The 14,214-nt window shown below is 38.8% G+C and overlaps 1 protein-coding gene across 1 annotated transcript in view; it reads left to right on the plus strand.

Moving 5' to 3' along the window:
* AKAP9 (A-kinase anchoring protein 9) overlaps positions 1–13,597 on the plus strand; it is a 137,342-nt gene extending 123,745 nt beyond the window's left edge. Inside the window, exons 42-51 of the mRNA XM_081147848.1 lie at positions 2,019–2,690; positions 3,093–3,301; positions 3,634–3,739; positions 5,158–5,340; positions 6,311–6,511; positions 7,418–7,650; positions 9,929–10,014; positions 11,128–11,257; positions 11,823–11,962; positions 13,061–13,597. Of these exons, the coding sequence (XP_081003974.1) occupies positions 2,019–2,690; positions 3,093–3,301; positions 3,634–3,739; positions 5,158–5,340; positions 6,311–6,511; positions 7,418–7,650; positions 9,929–10,014; positions 11,128–11,257; positions 11,823–11,962; positions 13,061–13,095 (1,995 nt within the window). The 3' untranslated portion in view covers positions 13,096–13,597. The remainder of the gene's footprint in view (positions 1–2,018; positions 2,691–3,092; positions 3,302–3,633; positions 3,740–5,157; positions 5,341–6,310; positions 6,512–7,417; positions 7,651–9,928; positions 10,015–11,127; positions 11,258–11,822; positions 11,963–13,060) is intronic.
* Positions 13,598–14,214: the final 617 nt, after the last annotated feature.

A 14,214-nucleotide genomic window follows, 5' to 3' on the forward strand; every position in this document is an offset into this window, starting at 1 on the left:
TTTGGGATTAGGATGATGCTGGCCTCATAAAAAGAGTTTGGGAGTTTTCCCTCCTCTTGAATTTTCTGGAATAGTTTGAATAGAATAGGTGTTAATTCTTCTTTGAATGTTTGGTAAAACTCACCTGTAAATCCATCTGGTCCAGGACTTTTGTTTGCTGGGAGTTTTTTGATTACTGCTTCAATTTCATTAGTTGTTATCGGCCTATTCAGGTTTTCTGCCTCTTCTTGATTCAGCTTTGGAAGGTTGTATGCCTCTAGGAATTTGTCCATTTCCCCTATGTTGTCCAATTTGTTGGCATACAGTTGCTCATAATATTTTCTTACAATCCTTTGTATTTCTGTTGGATCAGTTGTTACATCGCCTCTTTCATTTCTGATTTTATTTATTTGGGTCCTCTCTCTTTGTTTCTTAGTGAGTCTGGCTAAAGGTGCATCAATCTTATTTACCTTTTCAAAGAACCAGCTCTTGGTTTCATTGATTTTTTGTATTGTTTCTTTAGTCTCTATATCATTAATCTCTGCTCTGATTTTTATTATTTCCTTCCTTCTACTTGCTCGGAGCTTTTCTTGCTGTTCTCGTTCTAGTTCTTTTAGTTGTTGCGTTAGATGGTTCATTAGATCTTTTTCTTGTTTCTTGAGATAGGCCTGTAACGATATGAATTTTCCTCTCAAGACTGCTTTTGCCGTGTCCCATAGGTTTTGAGTTGTTGTCTGTTCATTGTCGTTACTTTCCATGAAGTGTTTGATTTCTTCCTTGATCTCCTTGGTAACCCATTCATTGTTTAATAACATGCTATTTAGCCTCCATGTTTTTGAATATTTTTGAGTTTTTTTATAGTGGTTGATTTCTAGTTTCATGGCATTGTGATCCGAGAAGATACTTGATATGATTTCAATCTTCTTATATTTGTAGAGACTTGCCTTGTGCCCTAACATGTGGTCTATTTTTGAGAATGTTCCATGTGCACTTGAGAAGAATGTGTATTCTGCTGCTTTGGGGTGAAATGTTCTATAAATGTCAATTAAATCCATTAGGTCTAGTGATTCATTTAAGGTCTGCGTTTCCCTGTTGATTTGTTGTCTTGATGATCTGTCCAGTGCTGACAGTGGGGTGTTAAAGTCCCCCACTATGATTGTATTGCTGTCAATCTCCCCTTTGAAGTCCCCCAAGAGACTTTTTATATATTTAGGTGCTCCTGTATTGGGCGCATAAATGTTCCTAAGGGTTATTTCCTCCTGTTGGATTGATCCCTTTAGTAATATGTAGTGGCCATCTTTGTCTCTCATTATGGTCTTTATTTTGAAGTCTGTTTTGTCAGAAATAAGAATTGCTACTCCAGCTTTCTTTTCCTTTCCATTTGCATGGAATATTTTACTCCACCCCTTCACTTTTAGCCTGTGTGAGTCTTTTGCTCTCAGGTGGGTCTCTTGTAGACAGCATATATTTGGGTCCTGTTTTCTTATCCATTCAGCTACCCTTTGTGAGGGTTATTTTTTAATGTCCAGCATGGGTATCCTGCAGGCTTATGAGCTTTCAACCTGTCAAAGACATATCATCTCCTCGAGTACTGATTACCTGTTTTTATCTTTACAAATTTGAATACGTTTTGAGTAGTTTGCTCCTAACCCTGGTTTCCCTAAGCATTATTATTTTTAGTAAGTAAAACACAAAGTTTTTCAGAAGCTCATATTGCATTCTTTCAGAAATATTTGTATTTTTAAAGGTTATTGTTTCTGCAAGAAATATACTACCCTACTTCATATTTAAACCAGATATGGTTAATATTAGGAGAGAAAGTATTATTTACTTAGCTATCTTTTGTTTATATTCTTTGATGAAAATCACCTAGCTGTCCAAATAATTATGCTCTAACCACTGAAAATTTAAGTAAATAAACCAAATAATCAGTGCTATTACCAAATACTACCAAATTAATATTAATAAAGCACAATTGTGTACTTATAAAGTTTTTTTAATAATAGTAACAAATTCTTAAAATCATTTTCTTCTATAAGGATCTGAAATTTTCACTTGAGGGTCAAAAACAAAGGAATATTCAGCTAAGTCAACTATTGGAACGACAGAAACAACTACTAAACGAATCACAGCAGGAAATAGAATCACAGAGAGCACTCCATGATGCCCAGCTGTCAGAAGAACAAGGACGAAACTTAGAGCTTCAAGTACTTCTTGAATCCGAGAAAGTTCGGATCCGGGAAATGAGTAGTACTCTGGACAGGGAGCGGGAAGTGCTCGCTCAGCTGCAGCAAGGCAGCGATGACGGCGGGCAGCCTCGGCCGCCTTTGCCCTCCGAGGACCTCCTGAAAGAGCTGCAGAAACAGCTGGAGGAGAAGCACAGCCGCATAGTGGAGCTGTTAAATGAGACTGAGAAATACAAACTGGATTCTTTGCAGACAAGGCAGCAAATGGAAAAGGATAGGCAGGTTCACAGAAAGACGCTGCAGACAGAGCAGGAGGCCAACACCGAGGGACAGAAGAAAATGCATGAGCTCCAGTCCAAAGTGGAAGACCTTCAGCGCCAGCTCGAAGAGAAAAGGCAGCAAGTTTATAAGTTAGACCTTGAAGGAAAGCGACTGCAAGGAATTATGCAGCAATTCCAGAAACAAGAACTAGAACGAGAAGAGAAACGAGAAAGCAGAAGAATTCTGTATCAGAATCTTAATGAGGTAAATTGACAGTTTGTTTTAAAATATTTTTTAAAAGAATATTGCAGCCCTTTGGTCATATACTTTTGATGTTGGATTAAATTATTTACATAGCTGTGTACAAATCATTTTAAAACGAAATCTATACAAGTTTCTTTGGCGTATAAATAATACAACATGTCTTCAAATAACATCGTTCCATTCAACTTCATTTTGTTATAACATTGATGAGATGGAGTAGGAGCTTAACTCTTGTTTGTATCAGGTAGCCTGTGATAAAATTGATTTAGTTATATGTTGTTTCACTTAAAGCCACAGAACCTATCAACGACATTGAGAGCTTACTGTAAATTGTGTTCCCTTAAGAAAGAATGCTATTCATGTATAATTACTGCTTTTTCTTTTTCTGTCCAAAATTGCCAGCCAACCACATGGAGTTTAACCAGTGATAGAACTAGAAATTGGGTTCTTCAACAGAAAATAGGAGGAGAGACAAAGGAATCAAGCTATCCTAAACTGATTGAAATGAATGAAGGAGGAACTGGCTATAATCATGAACTGGAAATGATCAAACAAAAGCTTCAACATATGGCTTCAAAACTACAGCATCTAGCCCAGAAAGCCTCCAATAGGTTAGACTTTTCTGCCTGACCTTTGGAAAGAGCATTCTTAAACAAGCTGGACAGAATCTGCCCCTCACTAATAGCTAGCCAAGGGTGGGGAATTGAAATTTTAAAGTTAATGCCTGTTTACATTAGGAGGTGATATTTTCTAACAACATTCATACACCTGAAAACAAATATATTAACACCTTGGCCCAGGGGGAGGGAACACTTAATGTAAAGGAGAAGTGATGGGTGAAGCAGAGCGCTGCCTGGTCCATAACATTTGTGCTAGTCTACACCGCTAATTGAGAAGATGTTTTCACACTTGATGTCCTTTTCTTTTCTTTTCTTTTTTAAAGACTGCAGTTTGAAACAGCAGATGATGAAGATTTCATTTGGGTTCAGGAAAATATTGATGAAATTATTTTACAACTACAAAAATTAACTGGCGAGCCAGGCAAAGAGGTATGACTTAGAAAACTCTTTGTGAAGTATCAAGAGCAAAGGTTTAATGGAAACTGTATGAATCACTTGAAACTGGCACCATGTTTTCTAAAGAGTTTTACTTTTATCTTTTCATTTGTTTTAAATATTAATATTTTCCTTCCCCCAATAAAAGATAGTGAAAGCGTGAGGGAAATTAACTTTCATTATCATTATTGAATAATTATGGTGACCTCTTGTATTATGATAGCCAAGTTTCCTGAAAGGTTAGTCTGCCTGCTACCCTCAGCACTCCATGAACGTTACCCGTGTCTTCACAGTTGACTAATCTGGTGAATCTTTTCAGCCCCTGTCTTTCTTGACCTTGTTGTCTTTGTGACATTTTACACTTTTTACCTCTTCCATCTTAAAAACCCCCTTCCCTTTTTTTTGTGTCAGTATTCTCTCATTTCTTCCATTCTTTCATCAGTCCCCTTCATGAGTTCCTCTTCCTCCTATCCACATCCATTTCTTTTCTCTAATGACAACTGTGAAAGCTTATTCATTTATGCAGCCTGAATTTCTCAGTGGACTTACTCATTGAACAAATACTTATATAGGGCACCTACTATGGGTCCAGTGTTTTCCTGGCTTCTGGAGATACAGTAAATAAATCTTGCCCTTATGGAGCTTATGTTCTAGTGGACCACCTTTTTCCTGTGGTCCCAAGTTTATATTTTCAGTTAGTTATTAGACATATTTCTTTGGGGAATGTACTCCATAGTGACCCCTTAGGAACCTCATAGACACATTCCAAACTGAGCATTATTTTTCTTTTCTCTTTCCTGTCCCAAACCCAGTTTAGAAAGCTGAAGTCACCATAGACCACCTTACTTCACTGTTACTTGCACATCCAAGCAGTCACTAAATCCTGTGCCTTCTGCCTCCTAAACATCCATCCTACGTGCCCTTAGTCATTGCCTTCATTCAGGCCTTCAGCATTTGCCGCCTAGCCTGTTGCAATAACTTGCTGATGTGTCTGCTCACACCAGGATCTATCTTTGCTAATTTAATCTACTTCACATACTTTTACCCAAGAAATCTTCCTAACATGTAAATTTTGTTTATGGCATGCTCATGCCGAAAGCCTTTCATGGCTCTCCACTGTGTGCATTTAGTTCTGTTATCCCTAAAATGAAAGCAGCCTTTACTCCAGCCTTACCAAGCAACCGTAGCTCCCCAAAACCAACACTCTTGCTCAAGCCTTTGTGCCTTTACGCATGCTTCATATACCCTTCCCTGTCTTCTTTCCTGCCTGGTAAATTCCTACTTATTATTTAAGGCTCAGTGCAAGCACCACTTCTTCATGAAATTGTTGTTCTAAGTGCTTGTTCACGTTTTGTATGTGTTATTTATAAATGTTTGTGCTTATGCAACCTTATGCCATTTTATCTTTCTAGCCTTGCCTAGTGTCCCCAAATACCTCTTGTGGCTCATTGACTGAAAGACTACTGAGACAAAATGCTGAGCTGACAGGACATATCAGCCAACTGACCGAAGAAAAGAATGATTTAAGAAACCTGATAATGAAGCTGGAAGAGCAGATCAGGTGGTATCGACAGACAGGAGCTGGCAGAGATTATGTACGTCTGTTTTTAGCATGCCATACAGTAAAAATCATGCAAAATTACAGTTTCTGCTACCTAGTTTCAGTTTTTACTCCCGATAATGTAAAAATATTAAGTATATGATTCTTAGTAGGATCATTGGAAAATTTTATAGGGATGGTGATAATAATAATAGCTTTTCTCTATCAGGAGCCTTCTCTGTGCCAGATTCCAGGTTTTATACGTTTAGAACCTCTAATCTACACCCAGCCTTGACATGAGAAAACTGACATCAGTAGTCAAACCAAATCAACTTATCTCCAAAGCCATATTTTGCTACCTATGGACCAACAGCAGACACGTGTTGAAGAAATGTTCAAATTTGAATTCTGGCTCTTCTCATCAGTTATATACCCATTATTATGTTCATAACTCAAGCAAAAGGTGTCATTAAATTATTTCAGTCTAATAAACTACTCTGGGAATTCATTAAAAAATTGTTTCATTTAAAACTGCAAAATAAATTGCTGGCTCTGTCATTACCCAACGTAAAGATAGGGGAGACTTGTAAGACAGCTGTGCAGTTGGGTACACAATAACACATCTGCAGAGCTTCTGTAGGGATCCATTTCCTGTGTACATGCCACATGGTTTTTCCCCATTTCTTCAGTGTACCAGACTCAACATTTGGACCCGGATGGTCCATCTATTAAGTCCCTAGACTTTTTCACTGCAAAGTTCTGCTAAATCTAAACACCTTCTTTGGAGCTAGGCTTTCACAAGGATTTTTAGTTGCAAAGTTAATCTGCTCAGCAAAGGACCATATACTTAAAAGTTACTGTACATTATTTAATGTCAGTTGAGATTGGCTTTTAATGTCCCTGTCTGAGGTTGGGAAGCTCAGACTTCTATATCTCCTATAGCGATACCTTTAATATGTTTAAATCAGGTTTTTCTTTAGAGACTTCTTTTTAAAAATCAATTAAGTAGGCTTTGGTCTCTGCAGTCTTCCAGGTTTTCATTCAGCGGTAGCAACAACATTGAAGCCATCATTGCTTCTGAAAAAGAAGTCTGGAACAGAGAAAAGTTGGCTCTCCAAAAATCCTTGAAGAGGGCAGAAGCTGAAGTATACAAACTGAAAGCTGAACTAAGAAACGAAGCTTTACTTCACAATCTGAGCCCTGATTCTGAGCATGCCACTATAAAGGTCAGAGACATCTTCCATCTAAATGTATACCAAACAAAGCTGGCTTCTGTTTCGCCTTGTTTCACCTCTCACTAACCTTAATTCTACAGGTGAAAATTCAGGTGGCACTCAGGCTGTGTTTCTGGGTCTCTCTATTCAGTCTCTGTCAGGAATGTAGGCTTCTAGCTGGTGACAAAAAATCTATAGCGATGCAAGCCCAGGTCTGGGACCAGATTTATAAGCTCTATTAATGGTCACAGTTGGCAGCACCTGAGTTCATGGTCCTACTTCCCACAATATTACCCCTAATAGACAACAGAAAGTTGTCTTTTCAATTCCCAACAAAAACTCTACTCCTGTCAATATAGATCATCCTGCTCTATAAGATGGTAAGCCCTCTGAATAACCTCTCTACTAATAATGAATATTGTAGCAAAACTACCTTAATCAACATAAAATCCAAAACAAAAAGAAATAAAAATGTTTGGAATAGTTATTCCAGCTATGGAGTGAACATAAATTTATGACTTATCAAAGGGCAGAAAACGTTAACAATGAAAAAGTTAAGTAGATTAGTGACCATAATAATAAAAGTAGCTCTAGACAATTAAATGTAAAAACTCAGACAATAATGGAATGACAAAAATTTTTGCAATAAATGTGGTGAATAGGGGCTAATATCCAAAATAAAAAGCATAACTTTAAGGTTAGTATTCAGATTCCATTGACTAAAAAGAGGCAGAAGTGTAAGGTTAGGGTTAATTATGTTTATTTTTAACTTTGCTGATAAAGTAGAAAACAGTGATAGAGTACCTGCCATTCTACTACTAGTCCTTTTTTAAAAAAAATCTAGGTCATCTTCCCCTAGAGAACAGTTTGAATCACTTCTTGATAATGTCTTTATGTTCTTCCCTTCTTTAAACGTAGAGGATTTATGGTAAATACCTGAGGGCAGAAAGTTTTCGGAAAGCTCTCATTTATCAGAAGAAATACCTGCTGCTGTTACTGGGTGGCTTCCAGGAGTGTGAAGAGGCCACCCTGGCTCTACTTGCCCGGATGGGGGGGCAACCGGCCTACACGGATCTAGAGATGATCACCCACCGTCCAAAGGGCTTCACCAGGTTTCGATCGGCAGCCAGAGTGTCCATGGCAATTTCAAGGTAAAGTATTTGAAAAAAAATTTATTTCAATAGACTCTCTAAAAGGATTTTTTTTTAAGCATATCTTTATTGATTTCAGAGAGAGGAAAGGAAGGGGGAGAGAGATAGAAACATCAATGATGAGAGAGTCATTGATCGTCTGCCTAGCCCACAAGACGGGCATGTGCCCTGACCGGGAATCGAATCTTGATCTCCTGGATCCTAGGTCGATGCTCAACCACTGAGCCACACCCGGCTGGGCTATTTTTATTTGTATTTGTATTTGTATTTGTATTTGTATTTTTGGTTAATCTTCACCCGAGTATTTTTTCCATTGATTTTTTAGAGATAGTGGGAGGGGGTGGGGGAGAAACATCGATGTGAGAAAGACACATCAATTGATTGCCTCCTGTATTCTCCCCAGCTAGGGCTGAGGATCAAACCTGCAACCCAGGTACATGCCCTTGACCAGGAATTGAACCCGTGACCCTTCGGTGTATAGACCAGTGCTCTAACCACTGGGAACACTGGTCAGGGCAAAGATTAGTTATTTTTAATCTCTCTTTTCTCTGCCTGTGTGCTCCGTATGAGACATTTACTAAAACATGCCTGCCTCTTTCTCAGTTTCCATCCATTTAGCAGGGATACCTTATGTTGTCCTCTAGAGACTCGGTGAAAAGGGCCGTTCCAGATGCAGGCAGCTGGTGACTCAGAGCTGGCACATCTAATTTAGGCACTTTTTTTTTCTTTCTAAATCTGAGTAAGCCCTTGAACTAGTTCAGACATATAAATAAGAGGGAGAAATGTTTTTGAAAAATTACTTAGGCTGTAACATATGTTCATACAAACTCCTGGAGCCCAGTTACAGAAAGCCCTGGCCTAACTGTATTCAGTCCAGAGGTTAGGGCACTGGACTCTGCTACTGCTCTTGTCACTCTCTAGTAGTTCCACGTGAGGAACTCTGTCACTTGTTCTGTGTCTGATTGAAGTGGAGTCAGGACTGAAACTACCTTGGGGACCTGGCCTACTGTAGTCCTCTGACCTGGGTGGTATATACCCAGGTACTAGGCTTTTCTGTGCTTCCCCTCCTTTTTATTTCTGTAGGAGCCAGACAGTCCGAAAGGAATTTGGTTTTTAAAGTGTTTCTATCGGGTCACATCTGATGTCTTCAGCAATTTAGCCCTTTTTTCTTTACCTGTTTTTTTTTTTAATATGACTTGGAATTTTTTAACTAGAAGCTGTGTGAGATCATATAACCTAGAATGTTATTTCACAGATAAGGAAACTGAGGCGGGGGAGGCTGCAAAGCAAATAGTAATAGAGCTGGGACAACCAGCCAGGGCTCCCAAGTTTCATCCCTGTTGGTTCTCTAAAGGAGGCTCGCGTTTCACTTTATTGATGGGCTAGAGTCTCCCTGCCTCTGCTACTCCACACTGTGGTCACATGGTTCCAGTTCCTCCCTTCATCACCTTGTACACTTTGTACAGAGTTAAGTGCTGGGAGAGGCATTGATGAAAAAGACATCAGTCCTGCCTAAACCCCTGAAGGCAGCTCACGTCCTCCTAGGGAAGACCAGTATGCCTGTAAGTTAGAAGGCTCCAGATGAGAGGTCACAGGGGTTAACCACTGATTTTGATTAGAAGAATTTGGGAAGTCTCCATTAAGGCCACTTGCCATTGAAGGACTTCACGCTACCTCTCTCTCTCCTCTCCTCTTATATGTTTATGGTATTTTGACTCTCCTAAAACTGAGCTTGAAACCAATTGGAATTAAGAAATCAAAACCAGTGCTTCAGAAGGCTCGTCCGGACAGGACAAGGCAGGCAGCCCTTGCTGCAGCTGGTTCGTGGCACTGCCACGCTGGTCCTTGGAAGCCAGCAGTTTCTCATCGCTGGTTACGCAGGATCCTCCAGCCTTCCCAGCTCGCTCTTCCTGCCGGCTCAGGGTCTGCCACTCTCTCCGTTTCACCTCCCTCCTTTTCGCTCTTCCCGACTTCTCGCCCTTTCTTTGCCCACCCACTTTTCTCTTCTACTTTTGCTTTCCGTCTCTTGTGTCCCATTTACCCCTGAAGCCAGAACTGATGTTGGCCTCACAGTAGACTTTTGCTGCCTCTGGGGAAGTCCTGTTCTTCTGCTCCAGTTAATTTTGCCACAGATGTTTGCATAGTTTAGGCAGTCATGTGATTTTGAAATTTGTTCTGCATTCATATCTACATATATGACTTGATTTTTGTGCAAAGTGTATATTTATACTTTTTACATTATAGATATGCTGTGAAATTTTTTTGGGATCTCTTTTAGAATGAAATTTTTAGTTCAACGCTGGCATCGAGTCACAAGTTCTGGTTCCATCAACATTAACAGGGATGGCTTTGGACTGAATCCAGGTGAAGTCAAAATAGTTTTTTCTTCTGTCTGTGACTGTCTAAAGTTACCATGTGTAATACCTTCCAAATAATGTTGTTTTCCAAAGACAGCTGGGGACCTTGCTGTTTCAAAGAATAAAATGGAGTACTTAGTCTGCACTAGGCCCTGCTTTTTCCATGTATTCTCCCAATCCTGTGATGTAGGTGCAGTTACTGTTATTATCACCTTACAGATAAAAAACTGGGGCATGGAAAGCATTGGCCATTTGCCACAGTTACACAGTAGGAAGGGGTGGAGCCAGCATCGAACCCTGGCAGTCTGGCTCCAGAACCCACTCTCCTTACGGCTGCATTTAAGGCTCTGGTTCAAGATAGGATTGCTGTTCTCAGTCATATGGACAAGTTATGGTTTGATGTTTTGGAAATTTAGCAATATTCGGACAGGTTTCTGAGTTTACCAATAGGTTGCATAATAATGGTTGACAGTTCAAGTTTCTTCTCTCTACACCTAGGAGTGGAAACAAACTTTAGAGCTTAACATTCCAGGCATAAGGAGAGGAGTATACAGAGTTACAGACATAGAGCATGACTGTGCTATGTATTGCTGTACATCTACCAGTAGCTGAGCATGAGCACCAGAGAAAGGAAATATATTTGGTATCCTAAGCAAAGTGTTTGGAAATATGAATCTAAGCTTACACTGAAACAGCTGAAGTTTTTACCATAATGCGTTCTGTGTTGTAAGTTAATAAATCTTGATTCAAATTTTTTCTAATAAAATCACAAGAATGACTTGGCTACATTGGTCTAATATTTTTTATCCATATCATTGTTTCCCCTAAACCATACATACTCAGGCACCCTTCGCTTCACCCTAATTATAACTAGGTTTTTTAAAAGTAAACTTCAGTTTATTTTCTTTGAGCTATAGTTCTGTCTTAGCAGAATTACTCATATTGAAAGGTAAACAAGTAACAGCCCTGTTGTTTCCTGCAGCAAGAATAACTGACACTAACTGTAAATAGGGGACAGTGTAGCACAGCACAGTGGTCTTTTGAGCCATCATCTGATTTGTAGAAACTTTCCAAGGGCCTGGCATTTCTTTTTAACAAGGTACGTTTTGGATTACTTTAGGTGCTGAAAAGACTGACCTATTTTATCCTTCTCCTGGTGGATTAGAGCTGTATGGAGAGCCAAGACACACTACATATCGTTCAAGATCAGATCTGGACTATCCTAGGTCTCCTTTACCTTTTCAAAATAGGTAAAAATTTGATAAAACTTGCCTAGAGTACTTAAATATACTAATACTAATAGAGAAGGGACAGTGTTAGGGCTATGACTTCTTTGCATTGAAATAGCTAAATGTATCTTCAGGAATATATGATTTACATAATCAAAGGCTCAGAATTAAAGATAGCTTTTGGATTTGTAACTGGTTTCCAAGGGTATAAGAAACACCTGATCAAATGTTGTTTAGTAAGTGCTGTGGTTTAGGCATTGGGAAAGTATTGACTAAAACTGGTAGTCTCTGGACATTGTGGGAAAAAACCCTAAAGTCTGCGTGACAAGATGCATTTATATAATACGCAACATTTATTGAGGACCTTTGTGACAGGCATTGTACTGGACATTCTTATGATGACTTCATAGCTGCTGCTTTGAATTTATTGAGTTTTTTCCATTATACAACATAGACTTAGAAGTATGGGGGTACAGATCAGGCAGTGTATGAGATGTCTGCCTTTTGAGGGGTGGAGGCTGGTGGATAAGTTACTTGCCTTGTTTCTGGATAATTTGGATTCATGTTTATATTTTTTACCTCATAGGTACCCGGGCCCTCCAGCTGATTTGAATCCTGCTTCCTTAGCATGTTCTCAGCTTCAGAATTATGATCCTGACAGAGCCCTGACAGATTATATTTCTCGGCTGGAAGCACTGCAAAGACGCCTTGGAACTGTACAGTCAGGTACTCTTGGCTTAGCCATAAGTTGGCAGCACCACAGTGCTACTAGATAGGCCCATAGCTCCCCTTTCTCTTTTTCAAACTCCTTGACCTTCCTCATTAGGATAATAAAATCTTGCAGTTCAGTGCATGAGTTACCAGGTTAGACTTAGGAATTTAAGTCAAGACATAATTTATCACGCCGGGTCTCACTCCTCCCCAGAAAGTTTCACTGCTGTCTTCATTCAGCAGATGGATAAGATAAAGTGCACAGTGAGCACCAAGTACTCTGAGGCTTACGGAGTCAACTGGAGAGCATGTTCCTAAGTAATACATGTTGCTAAATAATGCGTACAAATAAGGGGTAGGAAGATGAGAGGAGGGAGCAAGAACTTGAAGCGTTTAACACAGCCATTGTTCACACGAGGACCTTGTGCTTTTATGTTTGATCCGTAAAACCCATCCCATTCAAGATTCTGTAAAAATGACCTTTTATTTTTCTCTGCTCAAAAACACACAAGAATTTCATACTTAATAAAAATGGATTATCGGGAAAGCCTTTTTTTCCTGTCTCCCTTCAATTCACTCCTGATTCAGAGGTTTTGAATCATTTTAATTTAATATGTTTTAAGTCAACTTTTATATATTCTTTTTACTTTTATTAAAAACTTTTTTTCTACTATTCCCACAAACTAGATAGAGCCAATAGCACATTATTTTAAGTTAGTTTATCTTTTCCTATAAGAAATCATCTAACCCAAAAAACTTTTATCATAGCTAGATTTTTTGTTTTGTTCTTTGTTTTGAGCATCCAAATTTCACAAGACCCAGATTTTTAAGTCCCAAAGATTTTTCAAGAGGCAGGAGGTATAGAACATTCAGCCTGCAGGGCACTTTAAAGAGAATCTTAACATTAGGCTCACCTTGATACATAGCCATCCACAGTGATTTTTAAATATATACTAAAAATCTCTTTTAAAAATCTGTTTTGAAGTATGTAGACCTTTTTTAGGAAAATGAAAAGTATTATTTTTAAATGGAGGCGTAGTAGTAATCTGCCCTTCTGGTACAGGTTAACAGTCTAATTTGAAATCATTTACATATCCTGGTTTTCTCTCATAGGTGCCACTCACTTTCATGCTGGCATGAGGAGATAATCCTTGGGAACATCATGAATCGAAGTAATTTTAAGCAAATTCCCTTTTGTAAATCAATGGTTCTTTTGTGCTTTTTGTATTGTGGATATCCAATGGGACCAACACAAACACAGCTTATGATTGTATACAAATCCCTGCCAGCACATGAAAACAAACTGGAATTTGTACATATAAGCATTGTGTATGTATTCATGCACAGTAATCAATTACATGTGTATTTGTGGAATGCTAATTTAAATGGTTAAATTATAAACCTGGTGTATTTATCAAATGGGTGAAAAGATTAAACTTTTGCGCATTATGACACTGCTGAATGTGTAGCTTGAGGTGTCCTGCACTTTTCTTATAAGGCTACTGAAGTTACCTGTTTCTGCCTAATATATTTGCTACTGGTGATGACAGATATCACTTGTAGAGACCTATTTTTGTATAATGGTAGAAGTTTTGAATTTTATGGGGTATTTTGTCAAGTACTGAAATAAAAATGACTTCACCATTTTAACCACTGTATTTGAACCTCTTCATTTTTAACTAAGCTATAGTTCTTGGTGCATGTCTTAGTCCATTCCAGCTGCTCTAACAAAATACCGTAGACTGGGTGACTTACAAACATGTTTATTTTTCACAGTTCCGGAGGCTGGGAAGTCCAGGATCGAGGGACCACCAGATTTGGGGACTGGTGGGGCCCGCTTCCTCGTTCATAGAAGGCTGTCTTCTTGCAGTGTCCTCATATGGCAGACGGGCGAGGGAGCTGTCAGAGGGCTCTTTTATAAGGGCACTAATCCTGTTCATGAGTGCTCCCCCATGATGTAATCACCCCACAAAGGCCCCATTTCTGAATACCAACAAATTGGAGATTAGGTTTCAACATATGTGGAGGGGACACAAACATTCAGTCTGCGGCAGTGCTTATCACTTCATTACTTATAGGAAATATGTAGGACTTAGAGATTCAAAAAATTGCCCTAATCTTATACTCTGGGGATTTTTTTCTCTCCTTCCATTGAATTTTCCATGTGCCTTTTATCAACTTTACATCTAGGTATAGTATTTTTTTAAAGCTATATTGGTATTTTCATGATTAATCCTTATTTGCTCTATTATATTTAATGTTACTTG

This window comes from Miniopterus schreibersii (genome assembly GCF_964146895.1).
Source record: "Miniopterus schreibersii genome assembly, chromosome: 9".
Classification (NCBI taxonomy): Eukaryota; Metazoa; Chordata; class Mammalia; order Chiroptera; family Miniopteridae; genus Miniopterus; species Miniopterus schreibersii.